The 24,954-nt window shown below is 45.4% G+C and overlaps 3 protein-coding genes, 1 long non-coding RNA gene and 1 pseudogene across 7 annotated transcripts; 2 read left to right on the forward strand and 3 right to left on the reverse strand.

Moving 5' to 3' along the window:
• Positions 1–1,389: 1,389 nt before the first annotated feature.
• On the reverse strand, positions 1,390–6,416 carry LOC130533098 (uncharacterized). Its single transcript, XR_008952479.1, has 2 exons — positions 6,277–6,416; positions 1,390–1,876 (listed from the first exon to the last, which is right to left on the reverse strand). It is a non-coding gene; the product is annotated as an uncharacterized LOC130533098 (long non-coding RNA).
• On the forward strand, positions 2,768–11,792 carry LOC130533089 (NLR family CARD domain-containing protein 3-like; annotated as a pseudogene).
• Position 11,793: 1 nt separating this feature from the next.
• LOC130533092 (uncharacterized) lies at positions 11,794–15,637 on the reverse strand. The gene is made up of 11 exons (XM_057046233.1): positions 15,088–15,637; positions 14,592–14,957; positions 13,917–14,270; positions 13,487–13,840; positions 13,377–13,394; positions 12,928–12,991; positions 12,789–12,832; positions 12,528–12,678; positions 12,342–12,455; positions 12,093–12,160; positions 11,794–12,008 (listed from the first exon to the last, which is right to left on the reverse strand). The coding sequence occupies exons 1-11, from the start codon at positions 15,259–15,261 to the stop codon at positions 11,985–11,987; spliced, it is 1,731 nt and encodes a 576-aa protein (XP_056902213.1). The 5' UTR covers positions 15,262–15,637; the 3' UTR covers positions 11,794–11,984.
• Positions 15,638–15,848: 211 nt separating this feature from the next.
• Positions 15,849–17,770, reverse strand: gpatch4 (G patch domain containing 4). The gene is made up of 2 exons (XM_057046241.1): positions 16,692–17,770; positions 15,849–15,960 (listed from the first exon to the last, which is right to left on the reverse strand). The coding sequence occupies exons 1-2, from the start codon at positions 17,629–17,631 to the stop codon at positions 15,935–15,937; spliced, it is 966 nt and encodes a 321-aa protein (XP_056902221.1). The 5' UTR covers positions 17,632–17,770; the 3' UTR covers positions 15,849–15,934.
• herpud2 (HERPUD family member 2) lies at positions 17,438–21,899 on the forward strand. 4 transcript variants are annotated; one of them, XM_057046237.1, is made up of 9 exons: positions 17,438–17,458; positions 18,620–18,900; positions 19,029–19,106; positions 19,557–19,658; positions 20,152–20,336; positions 20,499–20,609; positions 20,711–21,025; positions 21,104–21,212; positions 21,305–21,899. In XM_057046237.1, the coding sequence occupies exons 2-9, from the start codon at positions 18,745–18,747 to the stop codon at positions 21,491–21,493; spliced, it is 1,245 nt and encodes a 414-aa protein (XP_056902217.1). In that variant the 5' UTR covers positions 17,438–17,458; positions 18,620–18,744; the 3' UTR covers positions 21,494–21,899. The 4 variants fall into 4 exon arrangements, with proteins under 4 accessions (XP_056902217.1, XP_056902219.1, XP_056902216.1 ...); XM_057046239.1 differs by lacking the exon at positions 17,438–17,458 and adding an exon at positions 17,808–18,087 and having other exon boundaries at positions 19,560–19,658; XM_057046236.1 differs by lacking the exon at positions 17,438–17,458 and adding an exon at positions 17,809–18,087.
• Positions 21,900–24,954: the final 3,055 nt, after the last annotated feature.

Raw genomic sequence — 24,954 nt, forward strand, 5'->3', positions numbered from 1 at the left:
TTTTTACAGACTTTGACGTCGATGTTTGCATTGTTTAATGTTCCTGTCGCGGCTCATAGAGAGAACTTATCAGTTATTCGTTAAAGTTCTGACGACTCTTCCACATTGGACTTTATGCTACTCCATCTATTAACTGTGAGTCTCTGAGATGATTAATATCAAACTAGACGGTGTAATTTACCACTTATGAACCGTGGTTATGTTAAATCTGTATTAATTAGTTGCTTTGATGGTTTGGATTCCATCTCAAAGGAGGGATGTCCGTCATTTTTTACTCAGAATTTTGAAAACATAAAAGATGTGTTTTATTTTGATTCACTTCGTGGTTGTGTATTTAGTATCTATCTTTGATACCATTACAACATGACTATTTGGTGAGTCAATATCACTATAAAGTGTCTTTGGGGTCGGTTTTCTTGTCACAAGTTAATTGATAAAACAAGTCATTTTGTTCATTTAAATTCCATTTTCATAATAATATTGAACTTGCAGAGTATTTGCACCTATGTTTCGTAATTGTCATCATATTAGGTGTGTAGTTAGATGTTGCCAAACTTAACTTGTCCATTCTGTCACAGTGAAATATCAGTTGGTATAAAAACCTCTCAGAAATTACAGGGACATTTGATGACACAGGACTGTGATGATGGTGATGAATCTAGACCTCTTGGGCTACAAAAGCCGGGGCTCTCTGGAGTTTCTCTGGTCTTCCTGAGCTGCACATGTCTTCATAACAAGTATAGTTGTAGCTCCATTCTGGCACCAGCTACACCAGCTACCCCTATTTCTACTTTCATATTGGAACGGTCCTAGTCGGCCCGCCCATATGAGCGGTCACGTGGTGCACACAGTAAATAAAAGTCCGCCCCTGAATCCAGACCTCTCATTTTTAACTTTGGTGTTTCTAGTTAGATGGGGCTACGAAAACAAAACACATCTCCACCACATCCTCACTTCCTCTACATCCGTTTAGTTGATCACGGACGCAATAGGCAGACTGGGGGGGGGGGGGGGCTTATGGTGATATTGACTCTGGTATCTTTGCCCATCCCTGGTGGTAAATAACAAAGAAATGATGTGCAGGTATTTCTAAAAAAAACAAGGTCAACTGACTCCAGTGATGCCTGTGGAGCCCAACTGGAACCACCAACATGAGGTGAGACCAACCAGAGTCAGATTAAAGTGTGTTTTTACTCTCTGATCTGTATGTTATATTGAAGAAACAGGTCTGTTTGTTGTGTTGGGAATTTACTGCACATTACATAATCTTGTTTCGACCAACCTCAGTTTTCTCTCCCATCCATCCATCCATCACCATCCATCCATCCATCCATCACCATCCATCCATCCATCCATCCATCCATTATATACACTGATCTATTGAATAGAGAGGGTGGAAAGTTCTGTTTATTTGTTTTGCACATGGTCCTTATTTGGAAAATGTTCTCTTCAAGTCTGAGCAGAAACCAGCAGGTTCCTCTGTGTCCATCATGAGGAGCAGCTCCATGAGCATATACGCTGACTTCAACCAACCAGAGTCCAGGTAGGTAAACCATGTTTGACTACTTCGTGTGTTTTACTAACTGGCTCAATCAACAGGGACCTGGAAATGATATCACACTGTCACACCACCAAATATAATCAACTCTAAATCACCAGTTGGAAGCTGATCCAGAATTGGATTAGACGATGCATTTTTGCTTTGTAATTCTACACTTTTGGTTTGTATTGTACGAGAGCACCTGAGAAACAACAGTGAATACAAACACGTTTGAATTCCACAGAGAGGTTAGAACAATCAGTTGTGTTAGACTGATTCAACCTGACTGAGCTAAGAAAAGAAAAGGGAAGTCTTAATGGAAGAAAGTGTTGAAGCCTGAGACATTCATGTCAACATTAAATCACGTCCAAACTGGACCAGTGGGAACTCTCAAATGGCAAATGAAACTCACAAGATTTTTTTATCCTGTTGCAGCTTCTCAGTGACATTCGCGACTTCAAAAAGAAAGAAATGATTCGACTCAAGATCTGCTCGGTTCTTGGAGGTCACACAGCAAATTCTGGAGATGAGCCTGGAAACCTCAAGATGTAGATGCTAAAGCCTGAAATGTTTATTGGGCTGAATGGCCCATTTATACCATAGAGGCTTTCCCATGTTTGCTGTTTTAAATTTAAAGAATGGCAAAAAATAAAACTGGCATTGTAACTTTAACACTTCAGTCTCAAGTGACGTCTTTTATTGGGCTCTTATGCTTGTTGAATCTTTACGGCTGTGAAGTGACACCAGTGTCTCCGGTACTCCAGAGGAACATGGGTGAGCTGTTTTTAACCTAACGTCCACCAGAGGGCGCTGATAGCTGATACAGCAGCCTTCACAGTTGGGCTCTGGAGTTTCTCCGGTCTTCCTGAGCTGCACATGTCTTCATAACATTATAGCTGTATGTTGACCCGCTGACCTCCGACCCTGCTGACCCACTCAACTCCTACACCAGCAGTTTGTTATAACCGGTTTGTCCACGTTGGCCCCGAGGATGAAGTCTGATCCTGATACAGGAAGTCGCTGCTTTAAACAATGTGAAATATCAACTTTGGAATTTTTACTTTCGATTTGACTCTCCAGCCCAACCGCCAGCGTCACAGAAGGTAAAAAGCTCCTTCAGATTTTAACATCGGTGTCCATGTAATTGATATTACTGTTGCGTCTTTTAAAGAGAATTTATCAGTTATTCTTAAAGTCAAAGTGCTGAAGACCTTTATAAATTCAGGAAATAGAAACTGCTAGTTGTAAAGTAAACACGCCTGTAATGTCTACCTGTTCTAGACTCTATGTTGAATCTTGTAAAAACAACTCAGGTTGTTACAGTTTACTTTTGATTCCACACCAGAATCAAACGTCCGAGTTACAGCGGGTAAAGAAGCTTTTACAGACTTTTACGTTGGTGTTTCTGTGGTTTAATAATCCTGTTGTGGCTAATAAAGAGAACTTATCTGATACTGGCCAAAGTTGTTAAGACTCTTCAACAGTTGGGCCCTTTTCTACTTTGTTTAACTGTGAGTCTCTGAGATGATTAACATTAAACTAGAGGGTGAAATTTACCACTTATTATACTGTATGTTAAATCTGTCTAGTTGTGGTGCCAGTGGGAAAGGTTGCCACCTTTCTGAAATGAGATGGGGGGTTATTAGGAGAAAAATCACCCAAAATGAAATTTCAAAAATGTGCCTGTCAGTTTTTTTTTCAGTCAATACTTTGAAAACACAAGAGGTCAGTGATTCATTTTGTGGCTCTGTATTGAGTATCTTATTTTGATACTTTCATAAAGTGGTGGAATTACTAAAGTGTTTTAATTATTACTACCAGTACGGGAAAGGTGAATTGTCTAATTTAAGCTGTTCAGACCTGATCGGTTTGTCCACTTTGGCCCCGAGGATGAAGTCTGATCCAGGAAGTCGCTGCTTTAAACAATGTGAAATATTAACTTTGGAATCTTTACTTTCGATTTCACCAGTCCAGCCCAACCGCCAGCGTCACAGCAGGTAAAAAGCTCCTTCAGATTTTAACATCGGTGTTCATGTAATTAATATTACTGTTGCGTCTTTTAAAGAGAATTTGTCGGTTATTCTTAAAGTCAAAGTGCTGAAGACCTTTATAAATTCAGGAAATAGAAACTGCTAGTTGTAAAGTAAATACGACTGTAATGTCTTCCGGGAATGGTCCAGAACAAAGACTTGGGAATCTTCTGCGCCTTCTACAGTTGTTGCGATCACTAATGTTGCAGCCCAACTTTATTTTGCTACATTTATTTAATGTACCCAGATTACGAGGGAATCTCGACCCCAACCCCCGACGGCTCTGGAGGAGCCCGCACCAAAACCGAAAGGATGAGGTGAGACCATCCAGACGTCAGATTAAAGTGTTTTTCACTCTCTAAAATTTAGGTTTTAATGTAGGAACAGGTCTGTGTTAATAGTGTTCATGTAGTAGTCTGTGACGCACATAAAATTGAGTATAGGAAGTAGCATTATCAAGACACAATCAGGTGCTCAAACACGAATCATCCGGCTCGAGCCCACAGCCTCTTAGTGGGGGCCGTGGAGACCAGTACAGACGGTATTTGAGATGTAGTGGGCCGAATCTCCTGTTTGAACTGTCAAAATAGTGCTGGGATGGCTGCTTACGCGACAACTTTCAGGACAAACACTCAAGCATCTGCACAGGGGCAGACTTTTATTGACTGTGTGCACCACGTGACCGCTCATATGGGCGGGCCGACTAGGACCGTTCCAATATGAAAGTAGAAATAGGGGTAGCTGGAGTAGTGGTACAGGCCAGAATGGAGCTACATTAAATACGCTTTGACTGCGTCCTTGTTCAGCAACATCTTCTGTGTTTCTTTATTCTGTGGAAAATGCATCAAAAGTTAATTTTGTAGTTTTAGATTCTGATTCTAAATCTTATCTGTCATATCTGATTGTAAGAGCCATAGAGCAGAATTGATGTGTGTAAAAATGATGTGCAATTTATGTTTGCAATTTGTATTTGTTTGATGCATGGTACATGTTATTGTGTAATTCATAATATAAAAATGATTGACGTAAGGTTTTGGATGACGCTCCCTGAGATTGACTTAAGAGAGCATGCACAGCACCAGTTCAGGTAGAGCTGCATTAGGCACGGGAGCACAAAGTTTTCTTCCCGTCACGTCATGTGAGTTTGTAACCCTTTTGGAATTCATATAAAGACTCTTAAGAATGAAATTACATCTCATGTCAGGTGAGTTAAGAATTACTGTGTCTGCTGCTTAAAAATGGTACGTTAAGTGAAGACGGAGTGCCATTACATTGATGGTGGAGATGATGCTGTTCTCTGAAGTCTACTGGCTTTTCATGTACTATTACTGCAGTTTCTCAACCTGTTGAGTAAGCCATGTTTTCAGTGTTTTCTGGACACAGACAAGAATAACATAAAAATAAACCAAAATCAATAAATAAGTGAACTGCCATGATTACCATATACACTGATCTATAGAGAGGCCTAATAAAAGGTGTATTATCTATTCATTTATCTTGCACACGGTCATTTAAAAAATGTTCCTCTCAGTTCTGATCAGAAACCGCAGGTTTCTCCTGCACCGAGTCATGTGTCCTGCAGAAGTAACAAGTCGATGGACTCTCCTCTTTACTTCAAAGGGCCAGATTCACCATCCAGGTTGGTCAAAAAAGTCTGAATCCTCTATGACAGGATGAAGGAATAATAAACCTAGTAGTAATAATCGTGTTACACTAAGGTTGAGTTCCTATTACATGTGTCAAATAAAGGCCACGTTGAGAAGCAAATTTTTACATTACTGTCTTGGACAAATAAGATGTAAATACTCATGAAGTAGTTCCCCAGCAGCTACCAGAGGTTCTCAGATGTTTTTGAAATAAGAATAGTTTGAGGACATTTTTATCTGCAAATGGTCATTTACCGTATTTATTTTTTTAAATGTTCCTCTCAGTTCTGATCAGAAACCAGCAGGTTCTCCTGCACCGAGTCATGTGTCCTGCAGAAGTAACAAGTCGATGGACCATCCTATTACCTTTAAAGGGCCAGATTCACCATCCAGGTTGGTCAAACATGTCTGAATCCTCTATGACAGGATGAAGGAATACCAGTAGTTAACCATAGTCCTGCTACCAGGGCTGAGCTCTCAAGTGTTGGGGTGTTTGAGCTGGTGTGACTGTGGTGATCGTCTGTTGCTCCACTGTGTTTCTACAGTACCTCAGAATGGACAAATATCAATATAGCCTTTCATATTGACCTTTCACCCATAATACAGTATATACAGTATATAGTAATTATTTCTGCCCAAACAAACACCGATAGTGTAAATACTCATGAATGTGGCCCCACGACAACCAACAATTCCTCAAGCAGAAACCAGCAGGTTCTCCTGAGTCATGTTTCCTTCAGGACAGTAGGAAGAATGAAGATTTTCAGGTGTTCAGTAGTTTTATATTTGTGTTAATGTTGAGTTGTAGCTGTAGTTTCTCTAGTTTTTATTGTATTTTGAGCTGCGTTGCACATCTAATGGATGTTTCTCTGTCCTCAGAGTTCCCCTGGACAGGTCCCACTCTTTCCCTGGAAGTGGATCAGACTTATCTTCCATATTTTCGGTTGGTACTGTATGAGAGCACCTGAGAAACATCACAGCAAGATCAGAATGTGGACAAACCAGTTATCTTAGACTTACTGGAAGTCAAAAATTAAACTTAAAGTGAATTAATACCAACTTTAAACATTCATGTCAACATTAAAACACGTCCAAACTGAACCAGTGGGAACTCTCAGGTTCCTACAAACCACCAGCTGCCACCAGTCAGTCTGATCCTGCTGGCAAATGAAACTCACAAGATTTTTTTCTTGTTGCAGCTTCTCAAGACGGACGTTGTTGAATTTGTGGACAAAGAATTGATTCGAATCAAGAAGACTCTGGATCCTTCAGAATGTCTGCTTGACCAGCGTGAAGATGAAGACGAAGATGAGGAGGATGAGAGCATGAGAATCTGCAGGAAAGCCTTCCAGGACATCATGCTGCAGTTCCTGAGGAGAAGACAACAGGATCATCTGGCCGACATTCTGCTGAACAGTGAGAGACCTTTAACCGTTGTGTGTAGTCAAAAGTTAACACTGAGATACAGTCATGCTCTCTTACTGCTGCTTTACCAGTGATTAAACACTGATAAAGGGGTTTAATCCATATCTGGATTTTTTTCTAGTACCAGGTTCTGTCAAAACCTTTGACAAAACTTCTTTATTGTACAAACAAAATCCAGACATTCCTACGAGCAGATGCTTAATATCTGCCACTGCTCTTTGCAGGAACTCTTCCCACAGAGCGTCAAAATAAACTCAAGTCTTTGCTGAAGAGGAGGTTTGAACGTGTGGTTGAAGGAGATGCCAGAGGAAAGAACTCCTCCCTGGATCAGATCTATACAGACCTCTTCCACACTGAAGGAGGGACCGGAGATGTTATCTCTGAGCATGAGGTCAGACAGATAGAGTCGGCCTCCAGGAAACAAAACAAACATGAAACAAAAATTGGATGTGAAAACCTCTTTAAACCCAATCCTGGAAGACAGGAACCGATCAGGAGCGTGATGACAAAGGGAATAGCGGGTATCGGGAAAACTGTCTTCACCCAGAAGTTAGCTCTGGATTGGGCCAAAGGCAAAGTCAACCAGGACATACAGTTCATGTTTCCAATCGCCTTTAGGGAGCTCAATTTACTAAAAGACAAAAAGTACAGCTTGATGGAACTACTGAAGCTCTTGTTTCCTGGAACCATCGAAAAAATGATCAGCGGGCTGGAAGAGTTCCGGGTCTTGTTCATATTTGATGGCCTGGACGAATTTTAACTTTCTCTGGACTTCCAAGCCCATGAGATGATCACTGATGTTACACAGTCTGCCTCTGTGGACATGTTGGTGACAAATCTCATCAGGGGGAACCTGATTCCCTCAGCTCAGATCTGGATTACCAGCCGACCTGCCACAGCCAATCAGATCCCTCCTCATTGTATTGACAGGATGACAGAGGTCAGAGGGTTCAATGATGAACAGAAGGACCAGTACTTCAGGAACAGGTTTAGAGATGAGGAACAAGCCAGCAGAGTCCTCTCCCACATCAAGACATCCCGAAGCATTTACATCATGTGTCACATCCCAATCTTCTGCTGGATCACTGCTAAAGTATTGGAAAATACCAGAGAGGGGAGAGAGCTGCCCAAGACCCTGACAGAGATGTACATTTACTTCTTAGAGGTTCATTTTAAATTGAAGAACCTCAAACACAATGGACAAAGTGCGGCAGCTCCAACCTGGAGTCCAGAGAGCACAAGCATGATCATGTCTCTGGGAAAACTGGCTTTTGAGCATCTGCAGAAAGACAACCTGATCTTCTACCAGTCAGACCTGATGGAGTGTGGCATCGATATCAAAGAAGCATCGGTGTCCTCAGGAGTGCTCACGGAGATCTTCAAAGAGGAGCCACTGTCGTTCCAGGGCACAGTGTTCTGCTTCATCCACCTGAGTGTCCAAGAGTTTCTGGCTGCTCTTTATGTCCACCTGATGTTCTTTAACAGCAATGTCAATCTGCTGGCAGGAGCAAAAACTGTTTCCCTTTGGAGAAATCGCTTCCATAGCACATCCGTTTTTTATGAGAGTGCTGTGGAGATGGCCTTAAAGAATCCAAAAGGACATCTGGATCTGTTCCTTCGCTTCCTCTTGGGTCTCTCAATACCAGATAATCAGAACATCTTACAAGGCCTGGTACCACAGGGGGGAACATTGCAGACCCAGGAAATAGTTGCGTACATCAAGACAAAGATAGACGAGGGTCTATCTCAAGAGAGAAGCATCAACCTGTTTCATTGTCTAAATGAACTAAAGGATCATTCCACACTTGAGGAGATTCAGAAGTTCATCAAGTCGGGGTCTCTGGACGCCGACCTGTCTACGACTCAGTGGTCGGCTCTTTTGTTCATTTTACTCACTTCAGGAGCAGATCTGGCTGAGTTCCACTTGGATAAATACCATAACTCAGAAGACACACTTCTGAGGTTGTTACCTGTGGTCAAGGTCTCTACTGAAGCAAAGTAAGTTGAAATCATAACCACATGACTGAATTCCATTAGAATAATCCTTTAAGTTGCCTTCTGTGTTTCCTTGTTTCCTCCTCCTTCAGGATGAGTTGCTGTAATCTGTCAGAGAAAAGCTGTGAAGTTCTGGGGCCAGTTCTCAGCTCTCACTGCTACAGTCTGACAAAGTTGGACCTGAGTAACAATAACCTGCAGGATTCAGGAGTGAAACTGCTCTGTGCAGGACTGGAGAGTCCACATTGTACACTGGAGGTCCTCAGGTGAGCATCAGGGACTCTGTGTAGCTCACGCAGCAAGTACGTATTGAAACAACCAAGATACAGGCGTTTGGTGCTGCAGTGTGTATCCTAGTGTTGTTGCATTCATGGGTAGGTGTGCTTTGCATGGCTACATTTCTGCAGCCCAGGGTCCTTTCTCACACCACATTTTAACATCTAAACTTCCTAAATTTGTCTATGAGGCAGACAGTAGGAATGTCACAGGCCTAGGGGTGACCTAACTAAGCCAGCTGTGTGTGTCTTTAGGGTCTCAGGTTGCTTGATCACAAAGAAAGGCTGCAGTAGCCTGGCCTCTGCTCTGAGATCCAACCCCGAGCATCTGCTGGAGCTGGACATCAGGTACAATCACCTCGGAGATTCAGGAGTGCGGCTGCTGACGGCCTGTTTGGAGGATCCCACCTGTGCACTGAACACACTCAAGTATGCCGAAACAAGTGCTTGACTTTTTGATGTGTAGCATTTTATTTCAGAATCCTTTAAATGTTTTTGTGAACCCCACTGTCTTCACAGGGCGGACTGTAGTGCATCAAAGTATCTAAAACCTGGCCTTCGGAAATGTAAGAGTCTTTTTCTTTTAGTTACTCAAGTACTGCCCCGGTTTCTGGCTGCCACTGTCTGGATATGAAATGCTGCGATGTAGGGCCAGATGAAGTTGAACACCAGCCTTCTGACTGGCTTTGAATATTGGCCCATGTATTGCTAAGAACCTAAACAAAGGGAGTCAGCATGAGAATCCTCAAAATTGAAAGAACAGTTTCTCATTTCTGTCTGATTTTCTCCATCAGATGCCGTTCACATTGGGCTTGACCCAGACACAGCACACAAAAAGCTCATGCTGTCCAACTACAACCAAACAGTGTCAGTGGGGAAAGAGAAGCAAACATGTCCTGATTCTCCAGTGAGATTTGACTACTGGAAGCAAGTGCTGTCCACTGATGGTTTAACTGGTCGCAGTTATTGGGAGGTGGAGTGGAAAGGGCAGGTTTATATTGCTGTGGCATACAAAGCAATCAAACGGCGGGGAGGTGGTGAAGACTGCTGTCTTGGACAGAACGATAAGTCCTGGAGTTTGAGTTGTTCTGATAAGGAATACTCTTTTCTGCATGCTAACAACAAAACGTCCATCTCTAAAGCCCCTTCAGACAGAGTTGGTGTGTATCTGGACTGGCCTGCTGGTATTTTGTCTTTCTACAGGGTGAGCCATAATAAGCTGGACCACCTCCACACGCTCCGCACCACTTTCACAGAACCTCTCTACCCAGCATTCAGGGTCAGGCTAGATCCGCCAAACTCCTCTGTGGCTTTGTGTTAGATCCAGAATATATTCATTTGAACTGAACTGACTGTTCACCACATTAGCTCACCAATAATCTAACGTTTGTTCAGTAGATAAAGCCACTCACCCTGATGTATATATCACCATTCACGTCAGTGGAACATCCATTCTGACCTAAACCATCAGGTACCAGCGTGAGACCATGGTGGACATCTAAAAAATTCAGTCGTTTATCAAGAATGATCGAAAACCTTCTGAAAGATGTAAATAGAGGGATGCAGACAAGTCCCCCATCAGAAGTGTCAACATCAATGCCCAATGGCTGGTAGATCTGACGGCAATCATCCTGAGCAAATATGAAGATCAGGCCAGGCCCAGGTCCAGGCCCAGGCCCAGGCCCTGGCCCAGGCCCAGGCCCAGGCACAGGTCCAGGCCCAGGCCCAGGTCCAGGTCCAGGCCCAGGCCCAGGCCCAGTCACAGGTCCAGGCCCAGTCACAGGCCCAGGTCCAGGTCCAGGTCCAGGTCCAGGTCCAGGTCCAGGTCCAGGTCCAGGCCCAATCACAGGTCCAGGCCCAGTCACAGGCCCAGGCCCAGGCCCAGGCCCAGGTCCAGGTCCAGGCCCAGTCACAGGCCCAGGCCAGGTCCAGGTCCAGGCCCAGGTCCAGGTCCAGGCCCAGGCCCAGGTCCAGGTCCAGGTCCAGGTCCAGGTCCAGGCCCAGGCCCAGGCCCAGGCCAGGCCCAGGCCCAGGCCCAGCCCAGGCCCAGGCCCAGGCCCAGGCCCAGGTCCAGGTCCAGGTCCAGGTCCACACCTACTGAGCAAAGGGGTTGACTGCCTTCCACAAAGGTCTGGCAGCATAAATGAAGCAGCTGTGAAGGAATAGGGTGATCCCTCCCTAGGGTGATCCCTCCTGATCCCAAAGGTTCCGGAGAAGCCATAACCCCATCCAGCAACAGGCCGACGCCCTGCCTCAGTACAGTCCTTCGTTAGAGCCAACGTGGCTCATTAGTGAAGGGAGCAAAGGAAGGACCAAAGCAGCAGCTGCTGCCGGAGCAGAGAGCAGTTGCTTGAGACTGTTGGAAGTGGGAACTTTTATTTTTTTACACTTTAATGCACGTCTGATGTTGCAACTCTATGTTGATTAAACTTCCAGGTTAAAAAAAACATTTATTTGGCTTGTAAATCTAATAACTTCCAATATCTGGACTGGGGAGCGTCTGACCAGTTTTGGTTGGTTAAAAAAACGATTAATCAAAGAAATTGAACTATTGACTAACACAGCTAAGTAATACTATTTTTTCTCTTTTATAGGCAGTGGTGTATAGCGTCAGCCACTTTATCGCATTTATAAAGGAAATACACATATTATTGTTTTTACTCAGCACTTCAGTATCTTAATCTGAACCACTGCATTTAACAACATATAAAATTCGTAATGTTTTGAGTTGAATGACTTTCTTCATTGAATCACCATTCAAAAAACTCCCAAACAAATTACACAAAATTAAATGTAATTTTTTTTTAACACAAATCACATTTTCATATAATGTTCATATTTGACCATTCACACGTCTAATAAAAGTATAGTTCCAACAAAAGTATGTGTTTGTTTTTATTACAGCTGGTCTTTCTCATCCTTTCCCTTACACAACATGCTTTAGCTCAAATAACCAACAGCACTTGGAGGAAATGTCTCCCAGCAGTTTGTTTTCAGTGTATACATTTGTTATGCCGAGTATGAAAATGAAGGCTGAAGCTGTTTGAGCGACGTCTGGACAGTCGGTGGGTCCTCAGAATATGGCCGACTTCATGAACTGAAAAGAAAAAACAACAATGAACCGTTTATTTTCAGTAAAATTGATGCAGATCCCTGAATTGATTTGCTTTTTTAAAGGTACCTGCTTAAATGAGAAGGTGGCCACTTGGCAGTCACAGGGCAAATTCTGGAGATGTGCCTGGAAACGAGCTGAGACGGGAGGAGAATATTCAGTCGCTGAAGTATAAATGCTCTCAAATGAAGCCAAAGCTTGTAACACCACAACAATTACAATTATAAAAGACAACCAGCCAGCTAGCAGCGAGTGTCTGGCACGACTTAACCGAGGGCCCTGCTTGATTGGGAGCTAGCGTTCTGCATATTAGCTGACCTTTGAGGACCTGAAGTTTTGCAAGAACCGCCATGTACTCGTCGTATCCGATCCCGTCTCCGGTTTGAAACTCGTTCCACAAAGCTCTGAAGGTTTCATCGTCCAAATCAAATTCTATAAGACAAAGAAAGAAATGAGCTCTTATATATAAAACAGCTCTGCCCTGAGTGGCAGTCTTGTTGTTACCGCGAGAAGAAATGGCCTTTTTCAGCTGGGTCTGCGTGACCGAGGGGGGAGTTCTGCTCTGGTAACTTTCCACATACTCCCTCCTGACCACAGACACAAAGTGCTCCAATTTGAAGACCTCCATCAAATCCAGATCTCCAGATTTGTCTGCCTGAAAAGGTCCGGTTACCAGAAATAACCCAAACCAAACCTTTAATCATAGAGCTGCTAGTTGACCAGCAAACCATCACATTATCATGCAAAGCCATTTGCAAAGGATACATCCATAAGAGTCAGCAGGAGGCGCCCCGTCTTCAGGCTCAGGGCTAAATTGGGGAGAATAATTCAAACCTTAACAAACCTCTCCTAATTTTTTTTTTTTTAAATAGTGCCGTTCAATTCAGTGAAAAATATAACAAACATTTGCCACGAACGCTATAGCCCCCAGCATTCAGCCTAGCCAGAAGACCTTCAGCGTTTAGCATCTAATTGGAAACAAAGACAAATATATTAGACCAATATCTATAGAAAGATAAAAACCCACAGCTTTCAGCTACTTTAAATCACAACAAAAAGGGGGCAATATATATAGATAGTTAGCTTAGATCTTCTGCCATTATGTGTAGCATCTTTAGCAACATCCACTACCACAGTTCTATTTATGTCAGCTCATTGTTAATACTGGTTGTGTATTAGTAAAACTAACAAAATAACAAAAAGGAAATGGTTTCAATTGTTCACCCTCTTGCATGAATGTTTGGCCACACTAATCATGAAAAAACCCCAACAACTTCTTTGTGATTGTGCACTAACCCTGAGTATGTGTCACATTTTGAGCCATTTAACAGCATACAGTTAAACTTGATTTACCTCAGGCTTGCTGTCTTCCTGTGAAAGCAAAGAAAACAGATGCAAACAATGAGGCTGAATTATCCAACTCATCCCCTATTTCCTCTGTTCATTAACAATGAATTACTGACTGTTGCGCATGTGTCCTCAGGAAAAGCGTCACAGTGCAGCTCATCTGGCCAGGAAACCCCGAAGTTGGCCATCAAGCCCTCGCAGCCCTGCTTGGCCCCCTCACAGAGTGCCCTGCAGGGCCGCTGAATGCCCCCCTCCACGCACCGGGGAACGTAGACCATGCACAAGAAGAGGCGGATGTCCTCGGAGCACACAGTCTGCACGATCCCGTTGAAGAAGGACATCTTCATCATCGCCTCTCTTTGACTTGTGTGCCCGAGCAGATTTGGGGTGATAGTCTGGTTGTAGGGCAGACCCTGGCACAGCGGCACGGTGATGGGCTCGCAGATCTGCCCGCTGAGGCCCACGCCGTACTGGAGCCAGACAAAAGTACAGGTCAGTCAAGGTCAAAGCAGGTGAATTTTTGAACTGGCCATCCAACAGACTCACGTCTTTGCAGGTCTCTGTGCTAAAGGCTTCACAGCGGAGGGAGTCCGGCCACTGGAAGCCAAACCTCTTCATCAGCGGTTCACAGCTCGACCTGACCTGCTCGCAGAGCAGTCTGCAGGGAGGTTTAGGTTTTCCTGACACGCACTTCGGAGTGTAGGCAGAACAAAGGAAAGTTCTCAGATGAGCAGAGCAGTCCACCTTGATCAGTGGGACAAACTGGTGCATTTGAAGGCCAGCCTCCTCTTGAGTCCTGTGGCCCAGGATGTTGGGCAGGATGGTCTCGGTGTACGGCAGGTCATTGCAGAGGGAGAGAGTGATCGGCTGACAGGTCGCAGGGGTCGCTGCATTCTTCCACTGGAAGGAAACAAACAATCCTGACTGTTTTATTCAAAAGGGGATTCATCTGCAGGAGAGGTCGGCATGTGTGCTCATCTAGGAGCCTGTGAGATATTTTACAATAGAAACGCTTCTACTGCGTCAGCAGATCACAAATATATCTGGAATAGCTTGAGGATTAGGACAAAGACCACCCGGCCCTGAATTCCACTGATCAAGTCTGATCTACAAGTGTCCATCTGATGGAACAAAGGTCCAAAGTCCAGCATTTTACCTGCTGGAAGCTTTAGAGGCTCCCCAGGGAGCCTGCATTGACTCAGGTTCTTGCCTCAGACTTACGTAATCGCAGGATTCTGTGGTGAACGCTTCACAGCGGAGACCTTGTGGCCACTGGAAACCAAACTGTTTCAGGAGCGGCTCGCAGCCAGACCGGGCTCTTTCACAAAGTGTTCTGCAGGGAGGTCGAGGTTTCCCCAACACGCACTCCGGCGTGTAGACCGAGCAGAGAAAAGGCTTCATGTCAGGGGAGCACCCCGCGTGTATGAGCGGCGCAAACGTGTGCACCTCCAGGGAAGCATCGTCTTGATTTTTGTGGCCCAGGATGTTGGGCAGGATGGTGTGGGTGTAGGGCAGGTCTTTGCAGAAAGGAATGGTGATCGCCTGGCACAATACTACGGGTTCTGGCGTGACAGGAACCTCGTGACCCTGGATTTCCAGAAACATTAAACAGCTTTATCAGGTTTTACATCAGCACATCAATTTAAAAAAAACTCAATTTCCTGCCATTGCCAAACACTTGAAACGAGGCTAGAACCGTTTGTCGTGTCATTCCCACCTGGGCACAGTTGGACTCTGGTAAAGCTTCACAGCGGAGCCTCGTGGGCCAGTACAGGCGCTTCGCCCTGAAGGCAGCTGTGCAGTCAGTCTTGACCCTTTCACAGAGAGCCCGGCAAGGTTTCTTCCGGCTGTCGCTGTCCGAGCCACACTCGGGGACGGCGGTTCGGCACATGAGGGTGGCGATGCCTGGCGAGCAGTTACTCTCACCATCTGCCCGATCTGCTGTAGACTGTAGCCCAGAGCCCCACTGGGATAGGGGGAGGTGGTGTATCCCATACCTTGACAAAAGCTGGCTGTGAAGGGCTTGCAGTTGTCCCTCTTAGCGGTATTGCTGTGTACCCGCTGGGACAGCAGCGAGCCCAGAAGCACCAGAACCAAACTCTTCATGGCTGTGGGTGAGCTCTGACACTACCTGAGCTGTTTACCAAAAGTTTGAGATGTTGGAGGAGGAGGAGGCGGAGGAGAAGGAGGAGGAGTTTACACAAAAGAAAGCACTGATTTAGGATCAATGGAAAGGTCGCGCATCTACAAGAAGCTGAACAGCAAGCAGGAGCCAAACTGGTCTCAGAGCAGCCGTCGTATTCTGAGAAATCTAAGTTGTTATTATCAAGACATCTGGTTGTTATTAGGCCTGCTTTGTGGGAGCGCGTTACATAAACAGACACTTATGGTGGAAAGTTTCTCCTTGGAAACGGAGTTAAGAAAACCCAAGTGTTGCCTCCAAAACTGAGTCCCTGTCTGCACAAAGTTGAGGCAAAATTGGTTTAATGTTTAACTTTTATTCACTCCAACAGTAACAGCAGAGGGGCGAGCAGTTGGAACTGTATATCTGTAGAAGTCAAAGTTCAGTCACCACTCAGCTTTAATATCTCTGCGAAACAGAGGTACTTTTTAGTATTCATAATATTTAAAGTGTGTACAAATCATCAAAAGACATGAAATCACTGTTCAAATTGTTCAGTATTTTAAGATCCCTTTATTATACTGTTTTTAAATTGGTAAAAATTAGGTTAGGAAAATCTAAATGGTAAAAGAAAGTGAGATTAAAAGGTTTGTACATCAAACCTCTTTGAGATATTGGTCATAAATCAACCATCAAATAATATTTCTCATTTTACAAAAAAATGCTTTTCATTATCACACTTTTATTTAAAAGGAAAAATTCTAAAAAACTCATTTTAAAGTGTGTGCCTCAAGTAGTCAATAGCAGTCAATTCAATACCATTAATAGTAACCTTTGTATCATTTAACATTTAATTATTTAAAATGAGTTCATTTGATCATTAAAAAGGCATCACTTTTATTTCGAGCACCTTCGATTCTGTAGGAGTTGATTATAAATTAAATGACAGTGAAGCAGCTGAGCTTCCAGAGACAATGAGGTCTATTTAATAAATATATGAATGTCAGGCACCAAAGTGCAACAACCCATATAAAATAACACTTGTCCAAAACATTTACTGAAGAAAGTCCCTCCTCCTCATCGTCACGCTGTGCTCGTTACTCTTTTTTTTTTTTTACTCTTTTTCTTCTTCATGTTGGTGGCACAGTCCTGCACCAGCTCTGAGTGGGTGGACTCCCTTTCTTTCGTCTCTAACTCACTGGGTTCTTTGGAGGATTTCTTTTTCTTTGTTTTCCTCTCGGGGGCCAGAGGCTTTTCTCCTTCGAACTGCTCTGCATCAGCGTTCTTCTTTTTACGTTTCTTTGTTGTTTCAACACAAGCCTCACCCTCCTCAGCAGAAACACGCATCTTATCTTCACGTTTCCGTTTCTTCTTTTTTGAGCTAATATCTGCATCGGTACTTCTAGTCACCTCACTCTTCTCACAGACACCTTTCTCTTTGACCACTTTGCTCATGGAGTCTTCATCGGTCTCCTCCTCCCTGACAGCCGACTGAAGATCTGGGGTGGCACAAGAAGGCGAAGGCGACTCTTTCTTCTTGCCATATTTAGCCATAAACTCTGCCTCCTGCTGCTCAAGCCTGGCTAATTTGGCACTCATGGTCAATCCATACCGTGCCCCCTTGTGTGCTGTACGTCCTCCACAGGCCGATATTAAATCAGCATCAGAGAGGTTGGTGGTAGTGGACAGATCCAGTTTGTGTTCCTGCTCTTCTTCTGAGCTACTGCTGCCATCTGGAGGAGACTTTGGCTCTGGGTGCTCTTGACCAGACAACAGCGTGGCTGACTTTACAAAACATCCGTAAAGTTTATCTTTTGTAAACGAAGCTTTCAGTGGCTTTTTATTGGAGACCATCCCACCCTCTTCATCGGAGTCCAGATTCTTCTTTAGCTGAACACCGTTCTGATCAGTCTCCACCTGCAGACTGGACGACGCCTTATTGAAGACATGATCCCACCAATGGAAGGTAAACTTGTCCCCTTCGTTGTGACCAACGCCGGCTTTATCGGATTTCACTTTCACTTTGATCGCTTCAGATATGCCATTCTCAGCTCGTCCCAGTCCTTTTCCATGTTTCCATCCATGACATAGCAGTTGCTTCTCTGCAAACGTCAACCCCCGATTTTTGCCTTCTGCCATCGTTACTTTTAGAGACCTTTAGTTGTAAAATTCCTGATTGGCAAAAACGCAAGTTAAAAAAATGAGTCGCCACTGACCATGTGGCTTTAACAGATGGCTCTCACACCGGAAGAACTTCTTCTTCGTTAACGTTTAATGGTAGTTGGCAAACCGTGTTACTGGAGCATTACCGCCGCCAAATGGACTGGAGTGACGAACTAGCGAAAGGGCTAACAAACAAAATACGAATGAAAACCTTTATGTGTTTTAATCTAAACAAGTCTCCAATAAGACCATAATAACAACCATATTACGCTCCAATGCTAGCAAGAATAACTGAGGCCTCACAATACAGCGTTTCCGCTCTGCTGTGCTTTTGTGACGAGTTAGTGACGTATTTCCGATCCCACTTCCTATAACAACAAAACATTCGAATCTAATTGGGACGCAAAAAAGACAATACATCACAGTAAAAAGGTAATTAAAACGTTGGTCTCAACATCAGTATTACATCGTCTTACGCCGGTCGACGGTATAAGTGCGCTGTTACCCCGAAAACTGTTTGTTAAACGACGTTGATCGCTAGCTTTAGCAGAGCTAGCGATCCGTGCTAACCTTTGGGACGGGTCAAAATACCATCAACAAAGCTGCTCTTGTGACCTACAGCAAAAAATAAATCTGCTAGATTACTGGAAATATAGATATAAATAGAACTATAAATCTGTTTGTATTGCTGGAGTTGAGTTGTCAGGTTTGGTGGGCGTTCGGGATTTTGACGTTGTGGTTACTGTTTTTAATAGTTCAGGTAGCGGATGGTGTTGACATCTTTGTCTGTTACCTTAATTTCCGCCAACGACGCTGTTCTTGTAGTTAATGTACTGTAGTTTTGATGTTTGTCTTTGACTGCTAGGTTTACACCTAAGTCAGATATTAAATAAATGCTATGATAAATAATTTAAATACACCGAATGGGTGCGGTCGTCTTTTCATTTTATTTTGCCATTTTCAGGTCTGTCGCCACAGATGAGCCAGGTAGTCCTGTAGAGGGGGAACCACATACCCCGGACACTCAACCAAGAATGGAAAAGATCTGAGAAAAGGTCAAAGCTCCCCCTCTTGTAGGCTCACCAGTTAATGGGAACCATGGACCCCGGGGCACTCGATAGTCCCGTGATCGTGGTCATTAAAGCCCCCAACCAGAACTATGAAGACCAGACCATCAACTGCTTCCTCGACTGGACGGTGGAGAGGCTGAAGAATCACATCTCTATCGTCTACCCGAGCAAGCCGGCAAGTCGTTAAACTCTGGATTATCTCTGTTCTGACTCCTGAAGTTTAAGTTCAGTTTCTTATTTTGTGGGGAATTTTGACATGAACAACCTTGGTGTAATTCTCTCGCATGCTGCTCTGTGCTGCAGCGGTCCAAAGATCAGCGGCTGGTCTACTCAGGGAGGCTTCTGCAGGACCACCTGCAGCTCAGAGATGTGCTGAGGAAGGTGAGAAAGTCAAATGATCAATCAGGTTTTGGCCTAATGAATTCACATGTAAGTTCTGATTCCTGACTGAAAAATATCAGTGTAATACCTATGTTTGAATACAGTAAGCATGATGTCATTAAGTTGGTAAACATTTTATTCCTGCATAGGGACGTAAGTTGTGACAAACTAGGGAAACACTGTCCGCAAAGAACACACTGACATCCATTTCTCATGTGAGGTTATGAGAGAAATGACAAACTATCCCTGGAAACATTAAACATCAGCCGGAATTCCTGTTTATCCTCTTAGGTGTGTGTGTGTTAGTGTTTTTGGGGGACACAAAAGCTGACTTAACCCGGTTCACCAACAAAGGTCTAGCTCTGTGTCGCTGTTCTGGTGTTTTCCGTGCTAATCCTCTGCTCTGGCGTGTTACTGCATCTCCTCCTCATCCTCATCTTCCTTCTGCAGCAGGATGAGTACCACATGATGCACCTGGTGTGTAAACCTCAAAGCCCCCCAGCCTCACCTTTGCCTGGAAGCTCGTCTACGGCAAACTCTCCTGGAGCCAGTGTGAGTAATCAAGCGTGTGTGTGTGTGTGTGTGTGAGTATGTTTGTGTGTGTGTGTGTGTGTGTGAGAGAGAGAGAGAGAGATCTTTGTTGTTTGGGATTACAAAGGCTTGAATGAGTGAAGAGCGTTCATGCTGACTCAGATGTTTAGAGAGGCGCTGCACCCTGATGCCAGTTAATGTACACAGACGCTGTAGTTGAGCTACTGTTGACGTCTGTTATTGTCATTAGAACCATGAACATTTGTTGAAAAGGTCCAATTATGATGCTGAAGGACATCCGGTGCTGAACGGTGAAGGTAAAGTTTGACAAACTTGGACTTTTACTTGAATGTTTTTGGGAACAGACTGAGATGATTGTTTGAACAGGCAGAACAGGGGCAATGCTGGTGGGGGGGCACCTCAAACACCCCCTGTTGTTTTTGTTTGAGTTACCTGCCGACCGTCGCAGATCGTCAGGTTGCTTCTGTAATGACGTCATATCTCCAACCATCAGAGTTCAGACGCTGACGGACCCCACTCACATACCAGTACGCTGAACCAGCCCGGCCAGCCAGCCTCCTCCTCCTCCTCCTCCTCCTCCTCCTCCTCCTCTCCCGTCACAGAAGGCGAAGACGGACCGAGGTATCGAGGCAACACCCCCCTTTTCAACCCTCAGGCACCCCCTGGAGTCCCCCAGTGGTAATACTGATGTTTTATGAAGCTGCCCATGACGTCACTGCAGCGTTTCTGTGTATTCTCTTGTGTGTTGGGGTGGTGAGGTTGAGCTCTATGAGTCCCACTGCTGAGTATTTGCTGTTCCGCCGGACACGCATCACAAACAGGAAGTACTTCCTCCCACAGGCCAGGCGGAGCCCAGGTCCCTCTACAAGGCGGCGTCCCGGCCCCCCTGTACGTGCCCCTGCAGATGTTGTGGTGGCAGCAAATGTACGCCCGTCACTATTACATGCAATAGTAAGTTCCAGGAGTCCGTTTCTGGGGTTCTCCCGTCTGCTGATTTTCACATCATCCACTAAAATCCATCATCGTCTTTCTTCTTCATCTTCTCTGTCCAGTCAAGCAGCTGTCGCCGCGTCACAGCCTCTCAGCGCCGCCCCTCCCGCCTCCGCCTCCTCGCCCCCCCATCAACCAGACCCTCCCAACGAAGGTGTGCAGCCCAATCCGGACCCTCTGCCACAGAACCAGCCGGCCGACCGCGTCCAGATGAACGCTCAGGGCGGCGCCGCGCTAAACGATGACGAGCTGAACCGCGACTGGCTGGACTGGCTTTATACCGTGTCCCGCGCCGGTGTCCTGCTCAGCATCGTCTACTTCTACTCGTCCTTCAGTCGCTTCGTCATGGTGGTCGGAGCCATGCTGTTGGTTTACCTGTGAGTGTTGCCATAGCAACGCCTCTGACAGGCGCCTGCCAGTGTAAGATGGAGACGACGTGTGTGTTCTTCTTGCAGCCACCAGGCCGGTTGGTTTCCCTTCAGAGCGGATCTGCAGAACCTCAGAGGAGAACCAGGCAGAGCTCCACAGGAAGAGGCGGGAGGACACCAGGACATGCATGAAATGGTGCGTGTGGATGTCAGGCGCTGATTCGGCCTTTGTCCAACTTCTGATGAAATTGTAAATTCTCCTTAACTGCCACCATCTCCTCACGCCAGGAACGTCTGATGGACGAAGGCATGGAGGAAGATGAGGGGGGGGAGGAAGGTGGAGCTGAGGAGCAGCCCCAGGTAGCTGCTGATGATGCTGCCGTCCCTGAGCTCAGCTTTGTCACCATGGTGTGGTCCTTCATCAGCACCTTCTTCACCTCCCTCATCCCAGAAGGACGCCCCCACCAGGCGAACTAGGCAAGCCGACCCTGCTCCCGGGAATCCCTGCTCCTCCGGCAGTAGCGTCACAAAACAGAAGCGTCACAAATCACCTTAATCTTTACGTGTCAACCCTCCTGTGGTGCGCGCGGACCTGTGTTGGGAACAGATCTGCAGGGGGGTGAACTTAAATATAACGCCACGGTAACGGGTGTCGAGGGAGCTGTCTTCCATGTGATGAGGTCACACCTTTGAGGAAGGAAGAATCTGAGCGGGGAGCGTTTGCAAAGAGAATCACCTGAGTCTGCACCTGAGGAACGTGAGACTTTGCAGCTGGATCATATTTTTTTTCCCACCTTATTTACATGTGTAAATATGTGGATCTTTAATTTCTTAATATCTGCCTTCTTTTTTTTTTTAAATAAAAAATCTTGCTGCTGTGGTTGTCATTGTCTCAGTCGTAATTCTCCGGATGGCCAACAGGTGGCAGCAGTCCCACTTGTTAACGCTGTTGTAGTCTTCTTTGGACAGAGGTGATCAAAGTTTTATATTAGGATGGTTTTTTTAATTAAACAAATTAAAGCTGCAGACTAGAAATGTTATATGGTGGAGCATTTAACAACAGGTGTTTGGAATCTCTTATCTCTTCTGGTGCTTTATAGGAGACATTTTTAAAGGTGAGCCAATCCTGATAAATTCATGGTGAAGATGCCAGTCGGGCCTGAGTCCTGAGTTTGCATTGAAAATGTTCATGTCTTTGTTAAAAGCGACCCTAAATGCGTTAATATCCTCCGGGCTCCCATCTCCTGACATGCATGAATGATGTTAGCATCACTGCATTCAACCATTTTAACGATGCTACCATTCAATTTGACCCAAGTCCGCATTTAATTTTCTCCACTGGCATCTCCATGCTAACATTATCAGTCCGGTATCGTGATTCCTGCCCTGCTATTTTGATTCCCATTAACGTCTCCATGCCCGCGCTATCTGGGATGTTTCCTTGACCTCAGCTGACCTTGAGCAGAATTAAGTAATGAAGCAGTAACGCGAGCGCCCTTGAGTTTTAAACAAAGTTTGAGATGTTGGATGTGAAACGGGCAGGCTGGGGCCACCCTGACACGATCCTCACCGATAGAGAGGTTAGCGGCTCAGACAGCGATGCACTTCAGAGTCCTCCAAAAACCCCTAATCGAATGACCATGGATTTTTGTGTAGTTGGTTGTAGGAGGCACAATTAATTATGCATGACAGCGGCTTGACGGCCATTTGATTTCGTTACGCTTGCCCCCTCTGAGCCACTGATCCAATCAGGTTAGGATCCGGCCCCCCTCCCCTCCTTAGCCGAGGTTAGACTCCCTTATCGGGGGAAGAGATTTCTCTAAGAGGGTGTTTGGGGTCTTGTAGGACATTTCATCATCATAATAAGTCCTTGTTATGCAGTCGGCTCTCTCTCGGCTCTGCTGCCATCAGGCCTCGTTGATGTTGGGGAGCAGCACTTGGGCTGGACACATGCCACCCAAATGGGCCCAGTTTATTAGGTAAACGGAGGAAAGATGGGGGCTGAGCGATGGAGTCTGTGACACCTGTTAGGACGAGACACCGACGCTCCAAGCCCAAGTGGTGTTTCTGTATTCGTGGCGCAAACGTGGAACAAATTTGTTAGCTAGGCTAACAATTTGCTCTACATTATTCCTTAATTGTTATTTTATTTCCTGAGGTGGTTCCTAAAGTTAATTTCTACTGTATTTATGCTGAGCTCAGATCTCCATTTGTGGTGTTTCCACAGCAGCTAGCAGGTTTTAATGGCGTTAAACATTGTGGCGACCCACACGTTAGCATGTTTGTAACTGGGCTGCTGCTTTACTGAGCAACCATTTTTATGCCAGGCTGGGACAGATGTTGTGTGGAGAAAGGGAAAACAGCAGCAGCATGTTGGGCTCTTGCGTTTAAGTTTCTGAAACGATTTCTGTCGTGTAGTTGAGAGAAACCAAGGAGCGTTTTAGCATTAACTGTGTGGGAGGTAATGTGGAGTCGCAGGCAAAGGAGATTTGTCTGTTTTGCATCTTTTGGCCCGCGGAAGCGTCACTGCTGTCTGAAACACTTCCAGTCCATCCTCAGATTAACATGATTATTCTCTGATTCAACTGATTTGCATCTGCATCAAACCGACAACAGGAGACGTTGGGAGTTTTTAGCTGGGATGGCGGCAGCTGCCCCTCTTTAATGGTCTGAACGGGCAGGAAAAGAGTTTGATGTGGTTACGTTCAAACCAGGGTCGCTAGGAAACGGGCTCCTTGTGATGGAGGTGTTTAGAAAATGTACAGAAATGTCGACTAAATAGCTAAATGAGATTAAAGTCAGAACTCTGAAAAGGGATTCACACACACACACACACACACACACACACACACACACACACACACACAGATCGTTAGCAGGGCCGTGTCGCTGAGCATACACCTCCCGGACCTCCGCAGATGTCATCCCGACATTGTGATGCTGCCCGCTGGGCCCCTGCCAGACGGCCGCGGGGCCGCTAAAAGCCGGGGAATGAAGCGAAGGGCCAAAATGCAAAATTGATGGAAATGACATTAGATTCCGCTCGTGCTCCTCAGTGTGTAAATTATGCCCCAAAATGGACTCTCTGGCCCGAATGTTGGCTCCAATTTGTGAGCCCATAGCTCATGGAGGCTGGCCGCGCCCGGCCCCTCCCCCTTTAATCCAATCACAGCCACACTGGAGGTTATTTATTTGTTTATTTATTTATTTTCGAAGGATGTTGGCGATTCTTATCAGGGCAGAAGTGGAGCTCTCTTCCTGGTGAAACGGTGACTAACGTCCAGCCATCGATCCGTCAGTTCGTCTGCGGTGGTGGCTGATGGCTCTGCTGATAGTGTGTGTGTGTGTGTGTGTGTGTGGTGTGTGTGTGTGTGTGTGTGTGTGTGTGTGTGTGTGTGTGTGTTCAGATTCTGATAGAACATGTTCACTAGCTGTGAGCTGACGTCATTTGCGACATTCTTCTAATCATCCTCGTCTCATTTTGGCGCTCCCTCCCACCAATCAGGCGCTCCTGGGATGAATTGGTTGTTGCCACGGTAACACATCACTTCTTGTCAGCTAACAACTCACTATGACCTCAGAGTTTGTCTTGGACTATAAAGAACTTCTCAACGTCACTGAGATGTTTCTCCAGCTCGACTGTAAAGAGGTACAGAGTCACTAGAAGGTCTCATAGTATCAGACGGTGAGGGCCCTCATCGGGCTGGGGAACGTTCTCCAGAGTCTGGAACAGGGACACCTCAGACTGGGTCCTGGAGGATCAGCCAGAACCCTGATAGGAACCCAATCAAACATCTCTGCTGCGACCTGAAAGCCTCTGTCCAGCCTGACGGAGCCTGAGAGGTCCTGCAGAGAACATCAGAACATCCTCACCTGCAGGGATGTAAAGTTCGTGTCTGGAGGCCTCAGAGGAGCTGGAGAACCTGGTGTTTCCTTCT

This window comes from Takifugu flavidus, chromosome 10 (genome assembly GCF_003711565.1).
Source record: "Takifugu flavidus isolate HTHZ2018 chromosome 10, ASM371156v2, whole genome shotgun sequence".
NCBI lineage: Eukaryota > Metazoa > Chordata > Actinopteri > Tetraodontiformes > Tetraodontidae > Takifugu > Takifugu flavidus.

Coding starts and splice junctions, on each gene's coding strand:
- LOC130533092 (XM_057046233.1), bottom strand. CDS start 15,261: ATGTGCCGAACCGCCGTCCCCGAGTGTGGCTCGGACAGCGACAGCCGG. Junction 14,271..14,591: donor CCACAGAATCCTGCGATTAC/GTAAGTCTGAGG, acceptor GTTTCCTTCCAG/TGGAAGAATGCAGCGACCCC. Junction 12,161..12,341: donor AAAACTTCAGGTCCTCAAAG/GTCAGCTAATAT, acceptor CTCCCGTCTCAG/CTCGTTTCCAGGCACATCTC.
- gpatch4 (XM_057046241.1), bottom strand. CDS start 17,631: ATGGCAGAAGGCAAAAATCGGGGGTTGACGTTTGCAGAGAAGCAACTG. Junction 15,961..16,691: donor GAAATCCTCCAAAGAACCCA/GTGAGTTAGAGA, acceptor TCTGTTTCGCAG/AGATATTAAAGCTGAGTGGT.
- herpud2 (XM_057046237.1), top strand. CDS start 18,745: ATGGGAACCATGGACCCCGGGGCACTCGATAGTCCCGTGATCGTGGTC. Junction 18,901..19,028: donor TCGTCTACCCGAGCAAGCCG/GCAAGTCGTTAA, acceptor TCTGTGCTGCAG/CGGTCCAAAGATCAGCGGCT. Junction 20,610..20,710: donor CGTCACTATTACATGCAATA/GTAAGTTCCAGG, acceptor TTCTCTGTCCAG/TCAAGCAGCTGTCGCCGCGT.